This window comes from Sciurus vulgaris, assembly GCF_902686455.1.
Source record: "Sciurus vulgaris genome assembly, chromosome: 1".
Lineage (NCBI taxonomy): Eukaryota > Metazoa > Chordata > Mammalia > Rodentia > Sciuridae > Sciurus > Sciurus vulgaris.
Window position 1 is genome coordinate 54478307 of NC_136461.1, and position 26188 is coordinate 54504494.

General features: G+C 34.2%; 1 protein-coding gene across 2 annotated transcripts in view; it reads left to right on the top strand.

The window, feature by feature from the left end:
• The window catches only part of PDE4B (phosphodiesterase 4B), a 445424-nt gene that overhangs the window by 67529 nt on the left and 351707 nt on the right, over positions 1–26188 (top strand). Inside the window, exon 1 of one of the 2 annotated variants that reach the window (XM_079133313.1) lies at positions 22648–23037. The exons of the other annotated variant lie outside the window; for it this stretch is intronic. Within the exon in view, the coding sequence (XP_078989439.1) occupies positions 22802–23037 (236 nt within the window). The 5' untranslated portion in view covers positions 22648–22801. Of the gene's footprint in view, positions 1–22647; positions 23038–26188 lie in introns of those variants that run through there. 2 annotated transcript variants of the gene reach the window in all.

Here is a 26188-nt window from a genome sequence, read left to right on the forward strand (position 1 = left end):
TTTCTTCTCTAAGTTGTTTTATTTGGATATTTTGGTCACAATGATGAAAAAGCTGACCAACATAATGTCAAAGCATAAATATCTCAAAAAGATCTACTGTGTTGTATAATACATCCATGGAATTCTAGCAATATCTCCAAATTTTAGAATATAACACTTACTTGTGATGATATATACTTCTATAATTTTGTTCATGGATATTATTCACTTTATTACTATGATTTTCAAAAGCATCAAAAAGAAAGAAGAAAGGTTAGGGTTAGGCTGTAGTAGAGATTTTACTCTATTAACCCCCTCCTTTTTTATTAGGCTTTTTGGGGCTTTGCTTTGCGTTGCAAGTTCAGTGTTATTCTTTGACAGTGCTTATTCATTGTCCATTCCAATATCAGTCCTGAGCCAGAGGAATCTGTTGGATCATTTTAGATTTTCAAGTACTTCCAGATATCAATCTAAAAGACTAATTTCATTATTCAACTTCTGTAGGTAAAGTAGCAAACATTCTAGAATACCTTTTAATTTACATCATTCATCTGAAGTATTATTTACATATATATGAATAATTGTATGTATTCATCTATTTACTTGTTAAACACACTTTTATTATCCTCCCTCTATGTCGGAGGCTTTCAAATGTATTACATAGTTATAACTAAAAATTTATAAGTAGAATAATAATTTTTAAAGAAAGTTAGTTTTCATGGATCCTAAAGTTTCTGTTGGTCTATCTGAAACTGGTAATACATGCCTAACAACAGTAAGTACATTTTGAAATACATGTCCAGGGATAGAGATGAGACTCATTCTTTTGTTTTGCCCTTTGCAGAGAAGCAATGTATGCGTTTGGAGATACTAGCATATGTCACTATTAAGTATTCTGGATCTACATTTTTGAAACCAACCCAAAGTGACTATGTATGTACAGTAGGTCTTATACTTTAATAAGAACTTAGGACATAAAGATCAATAAGACACAATAGATGATATTCTCATGTAGTTGACAGTCAACTGGAAAAATACATGTTAATATGTAATTAACAAGTAAATAATATGTGTTATGGTAAAAGAACTTCTTGAGTACAATGGAAACGCCAATGAAATTGTGGAAAACCAAACTGGAGGCATCAGTGAGATTTTCAAGAGTGGATAATGGAGTGGGATGTGACTAGGGTCTTGAGGTGAAATGCACTGGCATAGAGGAGAGGAAACACTGCAAGTGTGACACGTAACATGAGTGATTAAATGCATGGAAGTATGAAAATGTGCAGGTGGAGGACTGTGAATGAGAGAGGTAGGGAGGAGTGGCAGGAGATGACACTGAAAGAAGATTCCAGACCCACCAGAACAGGACCTTGTCTTGGGTTTGCCTCAGCATATCCTTTCCAGATAAGAAAGGAGAGGTCAGAGAGCTTCTGGAAAGGCATTATCTAAAAGAATTGAAATTTATCTTGCAGGTACCTAGAATCAATGAATTTTACAAAGCAAGAGAATAATGTGGTCAGCATGGGACATTCAGGCATAGGGAAGGATAAACTAGAGACAGTGAGACCTGGAGGCACAGGAAACAGGTCTTAGCATCTTTAGTTTACTTCTCCAGTGATGAGATTCCAGGCAATGGAGTAGATGACTAATCCTTATGCTTTAAAATATTATGAATATGCTTAGAAAATGGCAGTTGGTCCTTTAACAACTCGGTTGCTTTTCTCTATTAAACTCCTTTAAATTATCTTTGAAGTACCAATGTGTTTGTTAGAAAGCAGCACACTTGTTATAGTAGTCATAGGCTCTCTCAGTTATGAAAATCTATACTGTGCAAGGTATTATTTAACCTTTTCTATTAATAGATAGCAATGGGTATACAGGGGAGATTTTCTAAAGTGATCATTTCATGAAGAGCCTTATGTGACTTAAATTGAAGAAACCATTAGTGAATAAAGAGTTTTGTCATATATGTAGCCATTGGCATAGTCTGAAGTATGATAATGTAGCTGAAGTGAAATAAAAGTGCTGAGAGTGATATTTATTCCAACTATTTAAAAGCGAATATGATAGTTCTTGACACTGTTCAGAGACAATGCTGCTATCAGCATGATCAGCTCTTTTTGAGAAATCAAGAATAAAAATGAAGGAAAATGATCAGTGCCAAAATTGACTAACTCTAAATATTATTTCTAGAATATTCTGCTATGTTCCAGTAACTAAAATAATAGATCATTTCAGAGATTTCAGAAATGACCTTTGTTGTCAATAATGAAACAAAATAGGTCATGCTCTTTTCTTCTTTTGGACTTTGAAATGTTATATCTTTATCTTAGGAATATAAAGTCATTGTGCTACCTAGAAACATCGTTCCATCACTATTACTTCTCTGTTAGGAAATTATACTGCATTTGCCAGCTTGTGTAGCAACTTTGGTACAAAAAATTGTTAATGACTACTTTTGTAGAATTCTTCGTTTCTTTCAGATAGATGTAGTTGGTCTTTAAGTTTCCAAGCATTTGGATTCCTTGTGCTTTCACTTATAGGTGTGTTTTGAGACATACATTTTGTGGTGAAATGGCCATTTGTTTTGGGAATCCATTTGCCATTTGGATGGGCAGTCTCCTAAAAGCCAGGAGATTATTCCTTTAAATGGCCTGTTGGGCAAGTTCATATGGTACTCTAGCTTGCCATCTTACCAATAATTATTTGTCTTTTGCATTATGCTGTCAAAGCTACTGAGTTCTGAAATCTAGTATCTTAACCATTTGAATCTTAGGATTGTTTTTATCCTAAAACTTTTTGTAGTTCTTCATTATTTTAGAAGGTATGCAGTACAGCTAAATATCTCTTTAAGGAAGGAACAAGTTATAATCTTCATCAGCCTTTCTTGGATGGAAAGTAGTTTGACCAAATGGGCATTCTTTAATTGGTGAGTGTGGAGTTCAATGAGAGACAACCAACCTGGAAACTCTATGCTATTTACTGAAAAATAGACTGGATGTAGAGGAAAAGGTATGAGAATATATCCTATCTAATGAATTCTGACTGAGTTAGTGTTTCTGCATCATTAATATGATTTATTTTCTCTGACCTAGATGAAGTTATTCTATAATGAGTTTTCTTACAAATATACCTTTTCAGTAAAGAAAGGAGAAAATAACACATTCTATTTTTTTAACTTCTCTACCAAATATTCATCAAATGCCTACTTTGTGTTATGTCTTGTACTTTAAAAAAACTGAACATGATAAATTGTTGCCTTAGTAAAGTTCTATGTTATCCACTATTTTGTCTTGATTTTTTGTTGTTGTTGTTGGTACTGGAACCAGGGCCTTCCACATTCTAAGCAAGTGCTCTACCACTGAGATCTACCCTGTCCCCAGCCCTTGAATATTCTTTTGATTAGATTTAGGTGAAGATCTAGGAGCAAAGTGTTCTGTTGACTGAAAATCTGTCTCTTCTGCTTTTACCAGGAAAACCCAGGGCTACCCAGCTGTGAGCATTAGCTAATTGAAAATATTGGGGGGGGGGGGGAGTTCCAGAACCAAGACTTTTTCCTCCTTAATTGGAATGCCACACAGAAATATTCTTTCATACAGTCCTACTTCCACAAAAGTACACTGAAGGTACAGGGATGAGAGAGAAATGCTTCAATTCACAGATAATTAGGAATGAATATAGGTTTCCTAAGGTAGATATTCAAACACAATGACTATTTTTGTATTTGTACAATCTGTTTTATAAACAATTGATTTTTAGAGAAGACGTATCTGTTGGAGAAAGAACTTAGGAGTGAAACAGAGCTGGGTTCGAATAAAGCCTTTGATATTTAATAGTCTTTGGCTTTGAATCTCAGAACATGAGTTTCTTTAAATGTACAATGGGAGATGAAAATACATTGTGCAAGTTATTATAACATTTGCAAAGGCACTAAAGCACAGTAGACACCCAGGAATTGGTAGCTATTTTCTTTTTGTTGTTAATTTATTTTTAATGAATATTTGACTGCTATTATGAGCAAAAGAGTATAGGAAGCTTTTGTGGGGGGAACTCAAAGAAGAAGAATATAACATTTTTGTCTTTAAAGGAGATTGTCAATTTAGTTGGGGAGTAGACATATTCTCACATCAGGCAAATCTGAAACAATCCTAATGTAAAACATATTATACAATGCAACAACTTTAGAGGGCAGAAATGTAGTGCAGGGATAATTTTTATTTCACCAAGACAGAAATTCTAGATCATTATTCTCTTTTCCTCCAAGCTCTATTTACAGATCTCTTCTCTAGATGTGACCATGATAAAAATGTTTTTAATAAACTTAGAGATTGAGAGAGTTTATCAATAATCAATAACTAGGTTGTGTCTGACCACAAGAAGTAGAACTTTGCTTGTAGTAATCATGGGTTGCTTCAATTCAATATTAAATTCTTAGTTGTAAGCCACCAGTCTTTAAAACTTTATCTCTATGTTGGCTTCTTGCATAGGAAATATTCAGATGTCAACATAATTACAGATTCTCACAGATGATTGTTCTCCACTGCCTGGGTGCCACCATCCTTTTCTTCCTTGTCCATGGCACACATTGATTATGGCAGTATTTCCCACTGAATGCAAAATGTCCTATCTTGGAGTTTCAGGCAGTCACAACCAATTATTTGACTTGACACATGAGATAACACCTATTTTTCATCCTGATGTAAGCATTCTGAGTTTGAGAAAGTACATGCTCACTGTCTTAACTGAAGCCACTTTCTAGCCCAGTAAATCTATATTTAGGAAACTTGACTAACTGGCTTTAATATTGATACCTTTTTTTTTCTTTTTGATATTAACTGACAGAATACAGGGATTCACAAATATAGATGCACATTAGAATCACCTGAAGACTTGTCAAAGCACAAATTGCTACGTCTCACCTCTGCAGTTTCTGATTTAGAAGGTAGCAGTCTTTAAGAACAGATTCAAAATATTTTTAGGAAACCTAACCCCTGGTGATTCTGGAAGTGCTAGTCCTAGAGCCACATTTGACCAACCACTGATAGAATGAAAGTAACGTAGAAGCACAGACAGAAAAGCCTGGGGAGCACCATTAGTAGTGCTTTGAGCATAAGTTGAGCCTCAATTTTTCTCTATAAATTTTGTTAATAATAAAACATGTATAATGGAAATATTTTAATTATAACCTGAGAAATGTTTCAAGCATTTAGTTGAAATAAACCCTCAGCAAACATTTGTTCTTCTTGAGTACATTTTTTTTTCCACTTTGCAATACTACTAATGAAAGATCAAGTCTTGTTCTGGATATGATAGGGAGATGGGGGCAATGGTGTCCTGTTCTTGTTCTTTGTTCCAAAAAGTATTGCATATTCTCATCTTCAGAAACTCACTGTGTATCATTCCAAAGATCACACCATATTTTCCCTTTGCTCTAAAAACTTGCTTTAGGTCCCAAGGAGGAAGTTTTACTTTATTGAAGCTTATTAAATGGACAAATGTTAACCAGCAGGTGACTGTGTTAGAAGCTAGAAGTCACATTGAGGCTGGAATTTCCCTCTTTACAGATAATACCTAAAAACGAATGTGATAATGTCTATAGCACCTTTTAGATCTTGTAAGGAATATGCTCTCCAAATATATGTACCAGATTGCATTGCAAATATAGTGCCATTTAAATCTTACATTGTAATTTGTTCATTTACATGAATTACCCTGCAGAATACTTGGTGTGAACATTTTACAGCCATGGACAAAGAATGGAGAAACAGAAAGCTCGAAGGGATTGTTCAAGGATGATAAAGAAGTTGGCTTAGGTTTGATCTCAAAGCACAGACTTCTGATAAATAATTCATTCCTTCAGATCATTCCTCTGTTTGATTGCTCTTCATTTTACCAGGGGTTTAATTTGTTTCCATGTAAGTATTTTCACATGCAGATTCTTTATAGATTGCTGTATTTTGATGCTTATTCTTAATAAAAATCTCAAGAGCACTCTTTAGGAAATGTAATGTTATCTATGACAAAATAGTTCTTAATTTCAATGCCATGTTTTTGGACCATATAAATGACAGCTTGGAACTAAGAAGATAATTATTATGCTTAACCATAAATCTCCCTGACAACAAGCTCAATGTTTTGAATACTGAAGCATTTAGAATTTTAATTTAGATGTATGGGTCTCTCACCTTGGCATCTTATTCCTGTTTATCCATTTGGAATTCTAATAGAAATTTTTACAAATACAATTAAACATTATTGCTTACTACATATTTTTGGTCATCTAACTCAGGATTTGAACTGTTTCCCTAATTTTTACCATTATCATCCTCTCCTTTCTCCCATATTTATTGTGCTGTGCAAAACTGTGAAAAAACTAAATTCAAAGAGCCTTTTGATTAATTTACTAAAATGAAGTCCTTTGATGGAACTCCACTGTAGAAAAAACAGAAGTGATTCACAGACCCCCGGTCTTCTACCTAAGGGACATATAACGTCACTTAGGCAGTTACCATCCCCCCAAACTGCTCGATTCTCATTTTGGAATAAAAAGAAAGCCCTCTCAGCTTATAGTATTCTGTACAGATTGCCTTCCTGTCTTTGGCAGAGCTCCTGCTTCTCCTGTGAATCATTCCTTGGTACACAGTGTTACCATTGTGCTATCTGAAAGAGCAAACCCTGCTGGGTGGTGGTACAGCTACTCCATTGGAAGGGTCACAAGTTCATGTCTGCTTTGCCTCAGTCTAGCAAGAAGTGTTCCTCTAAGGAAGAGAGAATTCCAGTATGTCTTATGTCTCTGCTTATGAAAGGTTAGACTTTCAATGGAACCCCAGCAGTGCTAGCTAAAAGTGGTTAGGTTTTCAATAGAACCTCAGCAGTGGTAAATTTAAGACAAGGCTTATCCTTGCCTATGGTCTGTTATTCTGAGTGTGTATTTCCGCATCTCTTTTCGGTGACTATAAAAATGAAATTGCCTACGAACTTGGTTGAAGTCACTGAGAATGAGGCAGATGGTGCTTAATGGTAGCCCAGAGTAAAAGCTTTTGCAGTCAAACTATGTGACTCTTCTTTATTAAGCAAACTTTTACAGAGCACCTACCATATGCCAGGCACTGCTATAGATACTAGAGGAAATGGTAAGTAAAATGTTAAGGGTCTCTGTCCTCATGGGACTTTATTCCAGTGGATGTGCCAGACAATAGCAATGCCCAACAGTGACTGGAGCTGTCAAAGGAAAACGCTAAGGTAAGAAGGAGGATGGGAGTGCTATTTCACATGAGGTAATTAGGGATAGCCTTTCTGAGGAGAAAACATATGAAGGAAATAAGGGAGGGCAGCAGAGAATTATCTAGAGAAAGTACTTTCCAGGCAGGGGTAAAAGCAAATAGACTCTGAGAGTATGTGTGCTTGGTCATATGACAGGAGTCACATGTAAATTTGACACTTTAAAAAATGAGGATTTTCTGTTGATAAGGATTATACAGATTATAAAATGCATTTGAAAATAACACATTGAGAAAAAAGAGCCATGGCAGAGCAATATTTTCTGTCATAAATCTTGCTCCCAGTAGAACCATTACAGGGTTAAAACAATACATTTCCCACATTATGTACTGTAACTGCTTTTTTAACAACTGAAAATGTACAGAAAACGGTGTTTTGACTGTCTATCTTTAGTCTTCAGCTGTTGCTGTCACGATTCACAGATTTGGACCTCTGCCTGAAGAGGCACATTTCCTTAGCTGCAAGAATCTGATGGAATCCACAACTGTAATCATAGGCAGTGATTTTGGAATCTAAATCCCTTGTTATATCAGGGGAGTGCTGGTGTTCATTTTTTTCTTCATGTGATTCTCATTTGTGTTCTCAATGTGTCTTACTTTGACTTGGTTCACATTTTAATGAAGATAAACGTTTTGGGGGCTGCAGTGTATGGCAAGCATTCCATTTATTTTAATGGATGCTGTACCAACAAATCCCAATATGTGTTTGGAAATCCAGAAAACTAAACCCAGAAATGGTGCTAGGCAGAGACAGGAAGGAGGAATTAGAGAATCTATGTATATTACTTCAGTGGTTGGTGTGAATTGGCACCTTACAGTATCTCAGTATCTTCTAACGGTTCATTTACATTCAAAAAAGGAGAAAAATTTTAGAGATGAAAGAAAAGTAGGATCGTTAATAATTTAGTCTCTTACCTCTAACATTTCTAAATTATCAAAAATAAAATGAAAATATTGGTTATAACAAATGGAGCACAAATCAAACAGTTTCAAATCCCAGCCTAGCATTTGCAAAACGTGTGTAGATTTCACACCAGATCATGGTTCATGGTAATGATAGTCATGAGAATTAAGTACCTAGCCTTAGAGTACTCAAATATAAATTTCTGGACTGTCTATTAGAAAGTAAAAGAGGCTAGAATAGAATCACAGGACTATATTTCTAACTCTAATCCTGAATATAGGAAAGGAAGTAAAGGAGGCACATAAGAAAAATGTCTATATGTTAACACAAGAAAGTCAAATGAATTCTAATTTTGAACTACAAATTAATAAAATGCTAAGGCATACTAAGCCAATATCTTCTCTTCCAAAATTGACTTAAGACTGATATAAAAAACATTCAGACAAAATTATTTTTTAAAAGTAACTCATTAATAAAAATAGTTCACTTCCTGGATGAAACTAATTTTGTCAAATATCCACAGTTCCTTAGTGACGTACTCGAGTATGACATTTATAAAGGTACATATAGGGATTCTAGTTTGAGGATATAATAGTTATAATTAGCAGATTTTTAATGTATTTGGTTATATTTTTGTTGAGATGTCTCTATTTTTTTTTTTTTTTTTTTTTCATTTTTCCTTTGCAATGACACAGAGTTGTTTAAAGAATAAGTACTTTCCAGGCAGGGGTAAAAGCAAATAGACTCTGAGAAGTATGAGTGCTTGGTCATATGACAGGAGTCACATGTAAATTTGACACTTTTTAAAAAATGAGGATTTTCTGTTGATAATGATTATACAGATTATAAAATGCATTTGAAAATAACACATTGAGAAAAAAGTGAGTTCAATGACTTTGGGTTCTAATCCTTATTAACTGAATGACCTTGAATAATTTATTCGAACTTTACAATTCAATTGCTTCATTTGTAAAGTGTAAACCATTTGCTTCAAAGGGATATTATAGAATTTAATACAATTATATATATACATATATGGTGCCTTAAACACGGAAAAATCTCACTAAATACTATTTATCATATCTTACTCCTTAGCTGGCTCACTCTTTCTCCTTCTGCCTCCTTATTCCTTCCTCATTCTGGGAAAGGCCTGGAACAGATCCTTTCCTCAGGGTCCTCAGAAAGAATCAACTCTGTTCACCCCTTCATTTTTAGCTTTCTAGCCTCTAGAACTGGGAGACAATAAATATCTGTTATTTTAGTCACTTCATCTCTGATACTACCAGGGAGCAGTAGGGTTGTACTATAACAAATATTTTAAATTGTAGAAATGACTTGGAATTTGATTATGGTCAGAGATTGGAACAGATCTGAAGTGCTTGATAGAAAAGTTCTAGAATGCCTTTGGGAGACCACTGATAGAAATATGAATGTTAATAGTGTTTCTGATGAGGTCTATGGAGGAAATGAGAAGCTTCTCATTGTAAATTGGAGGAAAATGATCCTTGTTAGAAAGTGGAAAGAACTGGCCTAATTATGTGTTGTTGCTGTTGTTGTTGTTGTCATTTATTTGTTTTGCTTGGAAAACAGACCATAAAAGTGATGAACTTGATATTTAGTGGAGGAGATTCCTGAGCAGAGTGTTGCAAATAAATCCTTTTTTTTCTTTGCTGATTATAGTCAAATGTAAAGAGTGATCAAAGAGGAATCATTAAGCAAAAAGTAACCAGAACTTGAAGATTTGGAAAATTCTCAACTTATTCATATGTCAAAATATGAGAAAGCATGCTCTGGGAAGGAGGTCAAGGGTATGACTGGATGACAGCTTTCTCATCGATTCAATCAACTATCTCACTAAAAAGCCAGAATTGAGGTATAGTTATGCAGGAAAGATCTGTGGAGGAATCTCTTGTCTGATGGTGAATTGCATTTGAAGCCAACATGATTTTTGAGTTTTATATTATCCAGAAAACTACTAGCTGGGATGACAGATTTTGAACTTATTTGGGAGCTATGACCCTTTTAATTTCTTCCTAGTTCTCCCTTTTGAATAGGAATATCTATCCTATGACCATTTCACCATTATACTTTGGAAACAGATAACCTGTATGGTTTTACAGTTCACAGATGGATAGGAACTTTGTCCTAGGATGAATTATACTCCATGTTTCACCCATAGCTGATTTGGATGATTTAAATGAGATTTAAGACTTAGGTCAATATTGGAATGACTAAGACTTTTGGAGATGTTTGGATGGGGTAAATGTATTATACATATGAGAAGGAAATGAATTTGAAGGATCAAGGACAGACTGTTACAGGTTGAATTGCACCGCACCCCCCAATTCTTACATTGAAATCTGTTAGTTTAGATCTTCAGTGTTCCTAAAAGTTTAGTGGTATGGTTTGGCCCATAGTGTGGCAGTATTGGGAGGTGGTGGAAGTTTTAAGAGGTGGGGCCTCTTGAAGGTCTTCAGGTCTGTCATGTATAACTAAAAAGAAAAAAAAATAAAAACTAAAAAATAAATCAAAAAATTTTTATGTAAACATTAAAAAGAAAAAGTCTTCCGATCATTTGGGTCATGCCCTCAAAGGGGACCATGGAGCTTGCTCTTTCTCTCCCTCTCTTTTTCTCTTTCTCACCATCAGGTGAATGTTTTTTTTTTCTATTAAGTGCTTCCTCTGTAATGTGTCACCACAGGTCTAAAGTTATGGGGCCCACCATTCACGGACTAAAATCTCTAAAATTGTGAACCAAAATCACCTTTTGTTCTTCATGAGTTGTTTAACTCAGATACTTGTTATGGGAACAAACAGAACCCTAACACAAAGTTTTTACCCCCAATTCCTCAGAGAAGGTCTTTACAGGAATTATTAAGTTAAAAATGAAGTCATTATGGTTGGTATTAATTCAGTATGGCTCATGTCTTTATAAAAATGTGTGATTCGGATACAGAAATATACATAGAAGGAAGATAATATGAAGAGACAACTGGAGAAAGCACCCATCTATAAAGCATAGAGAAAGGCCTGGAAAAGATTTCTATCCTTACCAACACACAGAAAAACTGACCTGGTCAATACTGTATCTTAGATGTCTAACCTCCAGAACTATGAGAAATAAATTGCTGTTGTTTAAGCAACAGTTTTTTTCACTTTGTTATAATAGTCCTAGTCCCAGCCAACTAATATGCCCTCCCCCAGTGCTATTCTATGTCAGAGGTTCAGTCTGTTATGAGGATTACCTAAACTACATGACATAAGAATAGTTGAAGAGCTGTAGTTATTTAGGATGGAAAAAGAACAGTATTAGAACACATTTTTGGGGGGGTGCTAGGGATCGAACCCAGGGCCTTGTGCTTCCAAAGCAAGCACTCTACCAACTGAGCTATCTCTCCAGCCCCTAGAACACATTTTTGAAGTGCTTATGTGGCTTATTCATTGTGATTCCAGGTGATAGAATTGCACCAGTGAGGACACATTATATGGAGTCAGATATCTGTTACATATAAAGAAAAAATAATTTGTTAGTTACAATTATAACTATGCAGAACTTTCCCTTTGTTCCAGTCAGTATTCAAGGAGAGGTAAAATAGGTGGATGTTTTATTTGTTTGTTCGTTTTTTGAATGTATTGGTATGTGTCATTGGATGGGTATTCACATCCCGTTGATATTTTTTAAGAGTCTAAGGTCTAGGGACTTTTTCTAGCAAGGAATAAGAACTGACAGTTTAAGGAAAAGAAACACAGAAATTCTGAATAAAGAATACCTCCATATTTAATTTTGTAGAATAGTCAGAATGAGGATAATCCACCAAGAAAGGGAGGAGGACCCAATTATTGAAACAAAAGAGAATTTATTTTTAATTTCCTTTCAAAAAGAGCAGGTGAATAGGTGGCAGATTGAATCATAGTTATGATTAGAATTAGATTGTGATAATTCTGCCATTATACTGTAAGTACCATGAGGGCAGATATAGGTCTAGCTAACGAAATACAGTGTTCTTGAGATCAGTTGAATAAATGAATATCTAATGTCCATTCATATTCCTGTGTTTTAAAATATTCATTGGTCATGCACATTTGGTCATACATTTTAGACATGTATGAAATAGTTTAATATAAAAAAGTTATAAGGCAACCATTACCATTTATCATCCCTTGATAGTTGATAGTTTACCACATTTTTATGTTATCAATAAACAAATTATGGCTTCTTAGTTTATTTCCCAAGTTTATTAAATATCATACTTCATGTACTCTTTCTTTCAACATTATATATCTGAGATTCAGTTATATAGTTGATTAATTTTCATTATTCCAGTTGTTTTATAATATATAACAATTGATTTGGCCATTCTCCGGTTGGCAAACAATTAGATTGTATTCAGTTTGTTGTTAATACAGACAATGCTGCCTTGAACTTGACACCTTGTGCTCATGAGTCTTTCTAGGACATATTCCTAAGAGTCATGGGAGATATGAAGTCTCAACTATATTAGATCATGTCAAGTTGTTTTCCACGTGATTGTATAATAAGTAACTAGTGTTTCTGATATCTATTTGTGCCACAGCATTGCCAGCACTTAAAATTGCCAGACTTTAAATTTGTACTAATATGGTATGTGTAAAATATCTCTCATGTGATTTCATTTTGCTTTTTTAAATTAAATCACGCTGTATTTTGTTTGTTGAGCAGGTCACACAAAAAATAAATTGTAGTCCTTACACTTTAAGGGCATAGAATTTTTGTGAGGCATGTACATGTCAGAAAGCAATTACCTTTTTAAATAGTATACCATGATTTCAATAGAGTTTATTCTGGGTGTATCATCAAATGTGAAATAAGCAAAAAAGGTAATTGACGATAAGGTTGTATGGGAAAATTGACCAAGTCAACTGCAACAGAAATTTTATAAAGCTTTTTAAGATTTTGATTTTATGTTTAGTAACAAATAGGCAAACTTAAAAGCAATAACTTGGCTTTCTAAAGAAATAGAAATCTTGTTCTTGGCACACAGTATCTATTCTCTAAGTGTATGTTTGAAGAATCTATAAATTAGTAGAAATATAAAGTGAGGAGGAGGAGAAAACAGAAGATGTTCCTTTTAGACTTCTGTGTTTTGAGGTATTCATGACATCACGACAGCCGTGAAAAAAGACTGTTGCTTTGGAAATCCCTTGGGAGAAGAGATACAAATTAGAAGTCAGCAGGAGTTCACTGCTAGAAGGGGTTCTTTCTAAATAACTACAAATAGCACTAACCTTATACTATTCCTTAGTAATAGCATCTCCCAGTAACATTAAGGACTAATCACAGCAAAAGTGGGCATTAGGAAACCACCCTTGGTGGTTCAAGATGCAATACCTACACATTAAAGAAATAGTAACATCAAGGTTATAAACACTGAAGGTTTTGGGAACAGAGTTAATGAATTTAAAGGGTTATAACTTTAAAACCAATTTAGATTCATTTTACATAAATGGGGTACAAATTTCATTTCTCTGGTTGTACACGAAGTAGAGTCACACCGTTTGTGTAATCATACATGTACATAGGGTGATGATGCTTGTCTCATTCCATTATCTTTCCTTCCCCAAGCCCACTCCTCACCCCTCATTTTCCTCTACACAATCCATCCTTCTTCCATTCTTGCCTTACCCCACCCCCATTATGTATCATCATCCACTTAACAGAGAAATCATTAGGCCTTTGGTTTTTTGGGATTGGCTTATTTCACTTAGCATGATATTCTCCAACTCCATCCATTTACCTGCAAATGCCATAATTTTATTTTTCTTAATGGCTGAATAATATTTCATTTCACAGTTTCTTTATCCATTCATCTGTTGAAGGGCATGTAGGTTGGTTCCACAATCTACCTATTGTGAATTGAGCTACTATAAACATTGATGTGGCTGTGTCACTGTAGTATGCTGATTTTAAGCCCTTTGGGTATAGGCCAAGAAGTTGGATAGCTGGGTCAAATAGTGGTTCATTCCAAATTTTCTAAGGAATTTCCACACTGCTTTCCAGAGTATCTGCACCAATTTAACCCCACCAGCAATGTATGAGTGTACCTTTTCCCCCACATCCTCACCAACATCTATTGTTGCTTATATTCTTGATAATAGACATTCTAATTGAGGTGAGTTGAAATCATAGAGTAGTTTTGATTTGCATTTCTCTTATTACTAGAGATGTTGAACATTTTTTCATATATCTGTTGATTGCTTGTATGTCTTCTTCTGTGAAGTGCCTGCTCATTTCCTTAGCCCACTATTGATTGGGTTATTTGTATTCTTGTTGTAAAGTTTTAACAATGGTTGCTCCTAAATTGTACACTTGCCAAAAATTACTCAGTTTTAAAGAATGAAATTATGGCATTTGCTGGTAAATGATGTAGTCAGAGAATATGCTAAGTGAAAAAAGCCAAAACCCAAAACCAAAGACAGAATGTTTTCTCTGATATGCAGATGCTAATTCACAATAAGGTTGTGGGGAGGGAAGAATAGAGTTACTTTATATTAGGTAGGGGGGAGTGAAGGGAGGGGAGCAGGTATGGGAGAAGGAAGGATAGTAGAGTGAAACAGGCATTATTACCTCATGTACATATATGACTACATGACCGATGTGATCCTACAATATGTACAATCAGAAAAAAATGAGAAATTACACTCCATTTATGTATGATTTATCAAAATCTATAAATGCATTCTACTGTCATGTACAACTAATTAGAACCAATAAAAATGTTTTAAAGATTAAAAGAATTCAGAAGTTTCATAATTTTTCTCACTGCTATTATTCTTTTAAAGGTTTGATTCTAGGTAAGATGGGGTAATGGCTTCATTCTGGCTCTACATCTGGATATAGATTTAAGTTTGGGGCACAATACATAGAACAACTGTTTGAGAATTTTTTACATTACCACTAATGGGCAAATTGGGGGAGAAGACTCAGAAAGAAAAGAATCAGTCCAATTTGAAAATTGGGCCCAAATCTTGAACAGTTATTTAACCAAAGAGGATATATGGGAAGCAAGTAAGTATGTAGAGGGATGATTAACATTAGCCATTAGGGAAACATAAAATAAAACCCATATGCAATACCACCATACAGCTATTAGAATCACCAAAAAAAAAGTATCATTAAGAAGAAGGGCTGGTAAATATGTAGAACAACCAGAATCTTCATATATTGCTAGTAAGAATGCAAAATGATAATACAATCATTCTGTAAAACAGTTTGACATTTTGTTATAAAGATGAACATACACTTCCCATATGACCAGGGAATTCCACTCTTGGATATCTGCCATGGATCACTGACAGCCAGTATTCACTGTGATACTCACAATTACCCCAAACCAAAAAGAGCCCAAAGGTCTTTCAATGGGTGAAAGAATGAAGAAGTTGTGGCACACCCAGGCAATGAAATGCAAGTTGGTAATAAAAATTAATGAACAATTAATAAATTTGGAAATTCAAAGATATTGTACTGAGTGAATGAAGGTGGTCTCAAAAGCTTAAATACTGTATGGTTCCATTCACTGAGTTCACTGAAAATGTACAAGTATAATGATAGAGAATAGGTGGGAGTTTGTAGGAATTAGCGGGTGGGAGAAGGTTGTGAATATGAAGACGTAACAGGAGAGAGGTTATAGGGAGGGTGAAATAACTGTTCAACATCCTCATTGCAGTAGTGATTGCATAAATCCACACCTGTGTTAAATTTCATAGAGCAGTGTATGGAGAATACAGGGAGAATATGGTCAGTCTTCCTTTATGATAAATTAAAACATAAAACAAACATGTGTTAGGGTTAGAGTTAGGGTTAGGGAGGGGGGAAAGTATGGATGAAACAAAGATTAAAATTAAAAAAAAAAAAAAAACATGAAAAAGTAACCAAGGAAGTATTCTAAAAATAGATTCTCTTTAAAGATTTGCTGTAAAGTTCAGCATGTTTACATATAAAATATCTCAATGTGATTTTACATGTTAATATCACACTGTTTTGATGATATGAAATATTTACATGAAATTAGTTACTTCTTAATTTTAGGATTTCATAGCAAGTCTTGATAGACAAAATTCTGTTTTCTTCATTATAAACCAGCAATCCATCATCTTTAATGCTACTGGGTTTATTAAAGATTTCCAATATGAACAGATTTAAAATTAGCAGTCTATGTAGTGAATAAACAAATCTTGATATTATGTGAGGTGATTTTGATCTGACTCACTATTTTTGAAGCATTTTTTTTAATATTGCTATGTTCTGTACCATTCTAAAAATCATTAAAATATTACTTTAGGACAATCTTATTTCTGTGAAAGAGCTTACAAATGTAAACTTAAATATGAAATAGATCCCTACATATTCTCTTTTTAGGAGTAATGGAGTGGATTTAATTTAATTTCATTTTCATGGGTGATACCTCTTTCCATGATTTTTGTAGCATCACAGTTAATTGGAATTATGTGAGTAATTATGTACCTTTGAAGTCTTTTACTGTAGATCAATATTGCATATTCTTTTCTTACCTAATTCATAGAGGGCTTCAGAAGGATAGAACATACTGAAGAGATAAAAGCTCATTTTAGAAAAAGAGGTTTTCCCAAATATGTCTTTGTTTCTAACATTTAATGCCTTTGTCCTTAATATTTTATTCATTTGAAGTCACCCTCTTAGGCAATTTGCTGACAGGCTAGTATTATCTTTGGGAACTGGAGTACCCACTTTGGTACAGTTTTTAAAATACCTACCACGGGAACAGTTTCTCTCCTTGCATTTAAGGATCTGACTCATCTTGCTAATATAACTTGATGTTAACAATGACCTAGGAAACAAAGTGAGGAACTTCCTTAGCATTTTTCTTCTACATGATCTTCCTTCTCAGAATGTGCTTTGTGCAAGAAGCACCTAATTACTCTGCCAATACCAGAAAGCACTATGAGGAGAGAGCTTGGCACGTGTATCCTACTAGTACACCACCTAATGAATAGATTACAACACTCGTATTCTAGTCGTACACTACAGTGAGGACGTGAATAATAATAATAATAATAATTTAAAAATGATAGAATGGTAAACATCTGTTGCTCTAATTGGAGAAAGTCATTTTTATCCAGTTTTGTTTGATGCCTCCTCCCTTTTGTTCTGTTTTTGTTTGAGAAGATCAGTCACTTACTCATTAAAAGTATTAATTTAAATACTTACAATTGGGTAGGCACTGTTCTGGAGTTAGGACTATAGGAATGAATGAAACAAAGTCCTTTCTCTCATAGAACTTAAATTCTAAGGGAATTAAACAGATGATTATCAAGTAATTAAATGATATTTGTTATATGCTGACAAATAGTATGGAGAAAATAAAGCACAATGGGGGAGATGGTAGTTTTGAAGAGGGGGACTGTATGAGATCCCATGAAGAAAGTACTATTTGGGCAAAAGTTGGAAAGAAATGAGGAAACAAACCATGCAGATGTTTTGGGGGAAAGGAACTTGCACTCCATGTTCAGAGAACAAAGGTCAGTGTGACTGGGGCAAAGTGAGCTTGGGAGAGTAGAGGAGGTAAAGTCAGAGGGGTACTTCAGATGGAGATGGGAAGTCCCATGTTGGCCCCCAAGGCCTATTGTGTGACTCTTCCACTGAGTTTTGAGGAGTCTCTGAAGGGCATCAAGTGGGTGGTTCTTTCCTGACACTATCATCTCTAGGAAACATGACATCATGCTAAAGCATGTACATACAAACTTCCTTCCTCTGCCCTAGGAATCAAGTGTCATTACCAAGTGGTGCAGGTTGAAAGTGATTATTTTGGAGCACGAGTTCATGAATGATGAGTAATCACATAGCACCATATGGATAGATGTGAAGCATTCACATCATCTTACAAAGACAACACGCTAGATATCTTAGACTCAGGACACCTAGTTCTTGTGAAGATAAACTGCCAATGATATGACTAGGACACTCTGGAAGTGTGTTCCCTCATCTGTCCCATTAATGGTGTTCTCTTACAACAATTTTGAGTAGCATTGGTGCAGTATAACAGAGTGGGAAGTCCCAGGTTTGATTATTGCATCAACTCCTTAATAGTGTAATTTTTTATTTTGATGTTCTTATCTGAAAGCAAATAATGTACATTCGATAGTTATTGAATGCCTGTTCTTTGCCAGACTCTCTCACATTCTAGAAATACAGTATATATAAGACTCAGCCCAACCCTGAAGGATCTCACAAGATGAAGAAGTCAAATAAGCAATTTCAACAATATTTTTTCTGATATGTTTAGGAAGATCAAATAAAAACAATTATTAGGAATGCTTATTACCAGGTCTGACACCCAATAGGTCTGTACTAAGTATAAGTTAGATTTCCATAACCCTCTATTTTGGGAGAGGGTAGTGGTGGAGATTAAACCCAGGGCTTTGAGTAGAGCCAGGTTTCAACCACTGAGCTACACTGCCAGCACGTATAATCCCTTTCATTCTTGAGACTTCTCAGTTAATTGTGTTTTTCCAATATATCTAAATAACTGTTTTCATTCAGTTGATGCTATCTGACATCAATCATGTTAGAATAGTCCTCTAATTCAGTTTCTTAAAACTGAAATAGAAAAATTGGGAGAAGTTGTGATTTGTAGTGATGTGTAAAGCCATGTATCTGTTTTATATGGTGGCTGATATTCATTCATACTCAACTACATTGCCTTGGACTGAAGAAAGGGAATTTAAGTGTCTTTGTTTGAATAGAGCCTCATGGAAGTATTCAGAAGATATTTATTTTAGAAACAAGGAACTAGATGGTGAAATAACGATATCATTAATAATTTACCTGTTAATATTGATAGTCTTAAATCTACTCCCTTTCTTAGAAACTTCTGAAGAAATTCTGATTTCTCAAATATCCTGCTTTGTATTTATAGTAAATGAGAATAATGTTATTTCGAAGGTAGTGTCATGCCAGGTATAATATCATTGTATACAAACTACAGTTTTATGTCTTTAAAATGCTTTAGTTTATGATAGTTGGAAAATTGCAACTCAGAGAAAATTTATTCAAGGTCAATCTTTAAAGTTCAATGGATACTAAATATAAAATAATGTAATTATTTTCATCTTAAATGATTTTATTACAGTCATTGTTGGACTTTTAAAAACATCTTAATAATATTATGTTCTTACTATAAATTTATAATTTACTTATAATTAATGACTTTCCTTATTTCTTTTTTAATTATTTTTTATTTTGCTTTTAATTTTTTACAGACTGCATTTTGATTCATTGTACATAAATGGGGTACATCATTTCGTTTCTATGGTTGTACACAATGTAGATTCATACCATTTGTGTAATCATACATGTACATAGGATAATGATGTCTGTGTCATTCCACCATTTTTCATACCCTCCCTCCCTCTCATTTGACTTTCCTTTTCAATCAAGCAGAAATGGAATGTTTTCAATATTTTCATATTTTTTGTTAGTCATGCATTATTTGATTGTTATTGACTGTATAATTTCATTTAAAATTTTAATGTTATTTTACTATAATAAATTCTTGATTCTTATTGCTTTGAGAGGAGGTGGATACTGGAATTTTCATTATTTAACATTAAGACATAGCTATAGTTGGAATTCTCAAATAATTTCACAAGGGCAAATATTTGTACAATGATAAATTGAGAATTACTCATTCCTCCTTTTGAAGTGCTAAGGGTTAAGAATTATATATGGACAGGAAGGTTTTCACTTTACTTGTTGGCTTCTTCCTAGGCACTACACAGGGACCCACAAACTCTACTTGTTTTCTGCCTGTTCTCTTCAAAATACTCTTCTTTGCTGAAAATTTCAGGCTGTTTTCTTTTACTGTGCCTTTGTTTGCTTTTTGCTTTTTCTTAGTATCACCTGCTTCCTACCTTATAGATTCATTTTTGACTTTAGTATTTGACTATTTGGCACTATGTCTATTTTTTTTCTTTGGCATTTTGACTCTGGAAACAAATTTTCATGTATTTACCTGCCAACATGCATTTTTTTTTTCCAACTTGGTGATAAAGAATTCAGATGTTTGCACGGTCTGATTATCTTTTAAATTTTGTATTTCAGTGAACTCTGCTTATGAAATTTTTTAGGGTTAGGGTTAATGGGCTTTCCATATTTTTGAGAAACTTATTTCTTAGGTTGATTCTATAAACCTCTTTAATTGGGACATTAGCATAGTAGGTAAAGTGGAAATGGTGATGTGGAATGCCACGTGATGTTTTATAAATTGGCAATAAGGGTTGCAAGATATATAATGGCACTGTTACGTTGCTTTAGGTAAGTTTATATCAGCATTTTCTGTTATGACCCCAGTTTCTATATATAACTAGATCTGCATTGTGACATTTACCATAATATTTTTGGAAAGAAATCCCTAAAATAATCACTATATTTCGGCAGCTTTGAAAAATAAATATAAAAAGTAGCTTTAGTGAGTTCAAATTGTTATTTTATTTTTATTAATAAGTCACTTTTAGTAATGGCAGAATCATGTTGTCTCATGTCCCAGTTTTTAGTCCTATTTTTATTGCAGGTATCAAATTGGCTTTTCATAATACAGCAAATAGGAGGTAGCAGTAGCCATATTTTCTCCCATGATATTACTAACAACATGTCTTCTCAAATAGGATAGTTAAACTATCTCCAGATATGAAAAAAAATATGCACTAGGGTCTATTTGGTCAAAATTGCAAATTTGTCATTGCATTAGAGCACTCAGTTTGGAATTTGAAAACCAGTCTTAGTTTTGGTTATAACATGAACTCAGTATGACTTTGGACAGTCACTTAGTTCTCTTACTGTTTCCCTGTCTTCGGAAGGAGGAGCTGAACAAGGTGGTCGCTAGGATTTAGCACAGGTCTAAATTTCCATGATTGATTATGTTTTTGTTCATAATGTATTTTAGTTAATTATTGGCATATTAAACTTTTCTAAAGTAGTGCCTGTTGAAATTGGAAGTTTAAGCTTTTCTTATTAAGCTTGAACCACTTCCACATGAGCTGGTGTGGGATGCTTATTCCTACACATAGGTGATGATCTACTCTTACTTAGACTGTTAAATATTTAGCATGTTTTAGACCAGAGTATGATATGACATATACGAATGATTTTATGAGGGCAGAAGACCTTACCTATTAGTGGAGCAAATGAACCTCTCCATTTTTCACCAGAGTTGTACTATGAATCATTCCTTTACTTTCACTCCTGCTATCTAGCCCTACTGTGCTTTGTCAGATTTATTTGAGATCGGGCTGGTCCTGGCGACAGTCTTTACTGGTACAGGCATTTCACAACATTCAGAAACTTAAAGCACACCACAATATTCTTTTTACTTCTCTTTGCTTTTTAAAGTATAGAAGTTGCATCCCAGTACCAAATAAAATGTCAAGTTATAATGATCTGCTTTTGGACTTGAGATATTTTTTGGACTCCCCTGCCCATATGTCTCACTTGCAGTCCTTGTGAACACAGTGCACACATGGTCTCAATTATGCATGCGCACACAAACACAATCCCTTGTATAACTGCCTACCTGCACACTCACAAACACATATGTGTTGCCTGACTTTGGAGTCTCCACTTCAACTGGAAGCACTCTTTTTCCCAGTTGTTTCCTGCGTTTCAGTTGTGGGAGCTTTGCCTTTATATCATAGAGTGGCTGCTGTGGGCAACAATGAGCTTAAACAGAAGAATGAGGGCAACATTTATTGGAATAAGAATTAGCCTTGAAATTCCTTGGAGGAAGGAACCAAATCTAATGTTTTCTTGTTCACCGTCATTTTTTATTTTTTATATTGATGCCGGTTTGAATCTTTTGGAGAAAGGAGGGAAAAAAAAATTCAGCAAATCAGTTCTTTGAATCAGAAATGGAATTTGAAAGGCTGTTTTAGCGAGGCTTTTGGACAGTCCTTGATTTAATCTGTTCCTACTGTGATGAGAAGAGTAGTCTCACACATTTTTTTGAAAATCTGAGTGATGGAGGGTGTTTTTAAGGGGGAAACAGAGAGCAGTTGTTTAAATAACCTTGGGCCAATAGCATTTGGTAGGTGGAGTTACTGTTGTGTGCATTACAGAGCAAGATAATTCTGAATGAAGACTTTAAACATTTCACATGCTGGACAGATTCTAGTTCTGCTCTTTGTGCAAACAAGTGACTAGGTGACTGGGTTTTGCTTACTATCTGGTAGTGAATGCAGCTCATTTGATAAGATTTAAAAAAAAAATACATGTAAAGGATTTATCAGGAGCCCTTATGAATATTTCATGAGTTGATATATTCAGCTGAATGAATTCAGTGAGTGTCAGTGTGTAGCTTGCAGACAAACCTCATCCACAAGGAGGCTACTGACATAGGAAGCACTTTGGCGCATTTTCAGAGGCAAAGCCAGCCTGATAAAGCTCCTTGTGACAGCCTGACTTGCCATTCTTCGAGTATGCTGCTCTTGCTCTGAGCAGCTCCAACCTTGGAGCCACAGCTTCCCAAATTAAAGAGTTTGCAGACTTATCAGCCTTTTAACCTGCAGCAGTGTCTCTGCTATGTTTGAGGGGTTTGCTTTGGATGGTAAAAGCTAGCATACCACACAAGACATGACAGCAAAAAATTCTTCAAAGGAACTTACTGCTTCTGACTCTGAGGTTTGCATTAAGACTTTCAAGGAGCAAATGCACTTAGAACTTGAGCTGCCGAGGCTACCGGGGAACAGACCTACATCTCCCAAAATTTCTCCACGCAGTTCACCAAGGAACTCACCATGCTTTTTCAGAAAGTTGCTGGTGAATAAAAGCATTCGGCAGCGTCGTCGCTTCACTGTGGCTCATACATGGTAAGACGGGACTTAGAGGTATCTCTTGTGCTTTTCATATTCATTAGCGGCAGTGGTTTAGAAATGTAGAAAATGGAACGTTTGAGTTTTGTTTCAAATACACAGTCCAAGTGTGAAATGAATGGAGAGAGTGGGTCAGCTGAAGAAATCATAAATGCACTGTGTGCTAAATTGTCATGGTGCTACCTGCTGTTTCCAAATAAAATGTGCCTCTAACTGGAGACTCCTTAAAATTGCTGCTTATAAAAATGTGTAGCTAGTTCTAGAGAAATAGAGTAATAAAGGAGTTTTTAAAAGTCAGATTTTTGTTTAGTCTCTGTTAAAGTGATAGGTGACTTTTTTGTTTGTGCTGTGGTTGTTGATTTTTAACAGTATATTTTAAATACCAGAATGAATGTTTTCATCTTAGTTCTAACTTATTTATTAAGATGATATATAAAGTCCAAATTAATCTATAGTATTCCCATATTTTATAGTGTACAAGCCACTGAGTTTTTGATTTATTGACTTTTATCTTTGTACCACTTAAGAAAAGGGAAACTTAAGTTACCACTTCAGAATTGCTTAATTACTTTTATTTATGATTCCAAATCCTTCTATCTTTAAGAACCTCTTGTTTTAGAAAGTAACTTAAAATTTATAGATGTTTTGGAAATGCCAAATAAATAAATTCAGGAACCCTCTGTAAAAATTGCCTTGAGCCTGCTACCTTGAATGTATGTGCTGCAAGAGATGTAAATATAGTAGAATGACTTCCTTAAACCAGTCTAATAATGTGATGTAAGGAAAAGCACAATGAAATTATAAACCTTGACTTGTAAAACCTAGGCCAGTTTAGATCTCTTTGAAGGATGTATTTTCTTTCAGATTAAGGTACCCTTCAAAATTAGGTATCTGTCCCTTAGTTTTATTTAATAGGAACCATAGCAATAAAGGGAGCTGGTTCCTCTTAAAGGCAATTCTAACACATTGATTTTGTGTCTGCATGCTAGATTGCCAAACAGCATCATAAACTGAGGATATCTGATTTTTGAAAATTAATATTCACTTAAATTATTTTCAACTCATCTGAAATGTTTATCTGCCCAACCCACTGCATAGTGCATTGGCAGATTAAAGTTACCCATAGAAAGATGTAACTTGCTTTGATGAACACCACATGGTTAGCCAGTGTGTATTTTACTTGGCTACATATGATATGGTTATTCTTGTTTTCTGACTGTGGACTGTTATGTATCTATTTGCTTTATTGGAGAGTTTTTTAAACATCTCCTTGATGATTATATCTTGTTATTTTAGAACATGTGATTAGTTTTTCAAAATCTACCAATGGTGATAGCATTTGTAGAAAGAGATGGTTTATATAAAAGTATGTACTGCTTCAAAGAAATTCTCTTTCTCATACTTTACCCCTAACAGATGTGTACTTTCTAATTGTTTGTTGATTGATATAGCTAAATAGGGGAAGATAAATAGATGTATTGTTATTTAGTTTTCATGAAAGGAACATATACAGAAAATATGCAATTAATTGATATATGCATATTCTTACTACACAAAAGAATATTTAACCATTAAATGACGGTAAATCTTTTTAAAACCTTGGCAATATTTTCCTTAAGTTAGTTTCAATTCCTGAATATAATAATGTGACCTTTCGTTTTCTTAGAATAGATTTTTTTGATGTGCTAGGAACAGAGAGCTATAAATACTAGTGTTTCTTTTCAAAATAACCCAAATTTTAGAATGATTAAAGAGCCAGTTTTACTCATGCATTATACAAATTTTCTTGCTGCAGATTGTAAAAAGAACAATTTAATGATATCTGAGGTAACTTATGCTAATAAAATAATCCTCTTTTAGGTGAGTTAAAACCAAATTTTCTACAATTGCCAAAAAAGAAAGCACATGACTTTGATATAGTGAACTATAATATAGTCTTAAAGAAGTCATTAATCATCAAACTTATAAAATAACTTCAATTATGATTATGATTCATTTTCATCCTTTTTTCCTCACAACCATACACTCCCCTTCTTATGTTTCTTAGTCAAGCTCTATCACAGTTTGCTCCAAGATCCTGATTAAGTCATTATTTATATTTATTTCTATTGTTTTATATCTGACTAAGTGCTTAACATTTTTCAAGTTTATTTTCATGAAACATGCAGTCAAAATCTTTTTCTGGAAAATAGACATATATCTTATGTATTTGAATAATTTCTTTCCAAATCTTAAAAATTATATGCTGCTTTTTCTTTGCACATCATATGAAATAGTTACACAAGGAAATGAAAGCATACATACTTTATTTTTGCCTTTTTGTCATGAAGAAGTGTAACCAGCCTTTCACGATCAATGATTGGTATTTTCCAAACCATGCATTTAAGTTAGAAATTCCAAGATATGCACTTAGAAGTCTCTGAAAACATGTTATTACTTTACAGTAGACAGTAGGCTTCTTTTAAGGAAATTGGATTGTTTTGATTCCAGCATCAAAATTAAAGTAATTTTCATGATGAAGCTAAACAATGCAGAGGATGCAGTTTATATCTTAACCCACTGAACAGTCTTTTTTTTTTTTTTTTTTTTTGACTTATTTGTAGATTTCATATTTTGGTTAGATGAACGTGTAGTCCTGGTTTTGAAACCCAAGTTATGAAGTATGGACTGATGGCAACAGATGTGAGAAACATTTGTAAAATTATAACTCTGGGATTATTTTTTTAAATGTGTAAAGAAAAATAGATGTTCAATGTATTGTTACTAATCAGAATATTTACACAATCCCAAATCTGAAAGGCATTTGGGTGATTTTCTCACTGCTTCCTTTTATTACACTGCTTTGTAGACCCACAATTACTCCATCTTTGACCTTGGGGCATCTACCCTACTTTTAAGATTGGAGAGAAAACATTTCTGAAGCCTTCCACAGTACATACACACTTTTACTATTTCAAAGTCTAGATGTTGGAAAATTCTTCCTCATGTTAACCTATATAATTTTTATGTAATATGTAATCTACTTTTCCCTCAGTGGATATTAATAAAAGTCTTGTAAGAACCTGCATGAATCCAAAGCTCATTATCAACTGGTCCCAACATTTTCTTTTTTATTCAATCAGAGAATTCACTCATAGAATTTTATTCA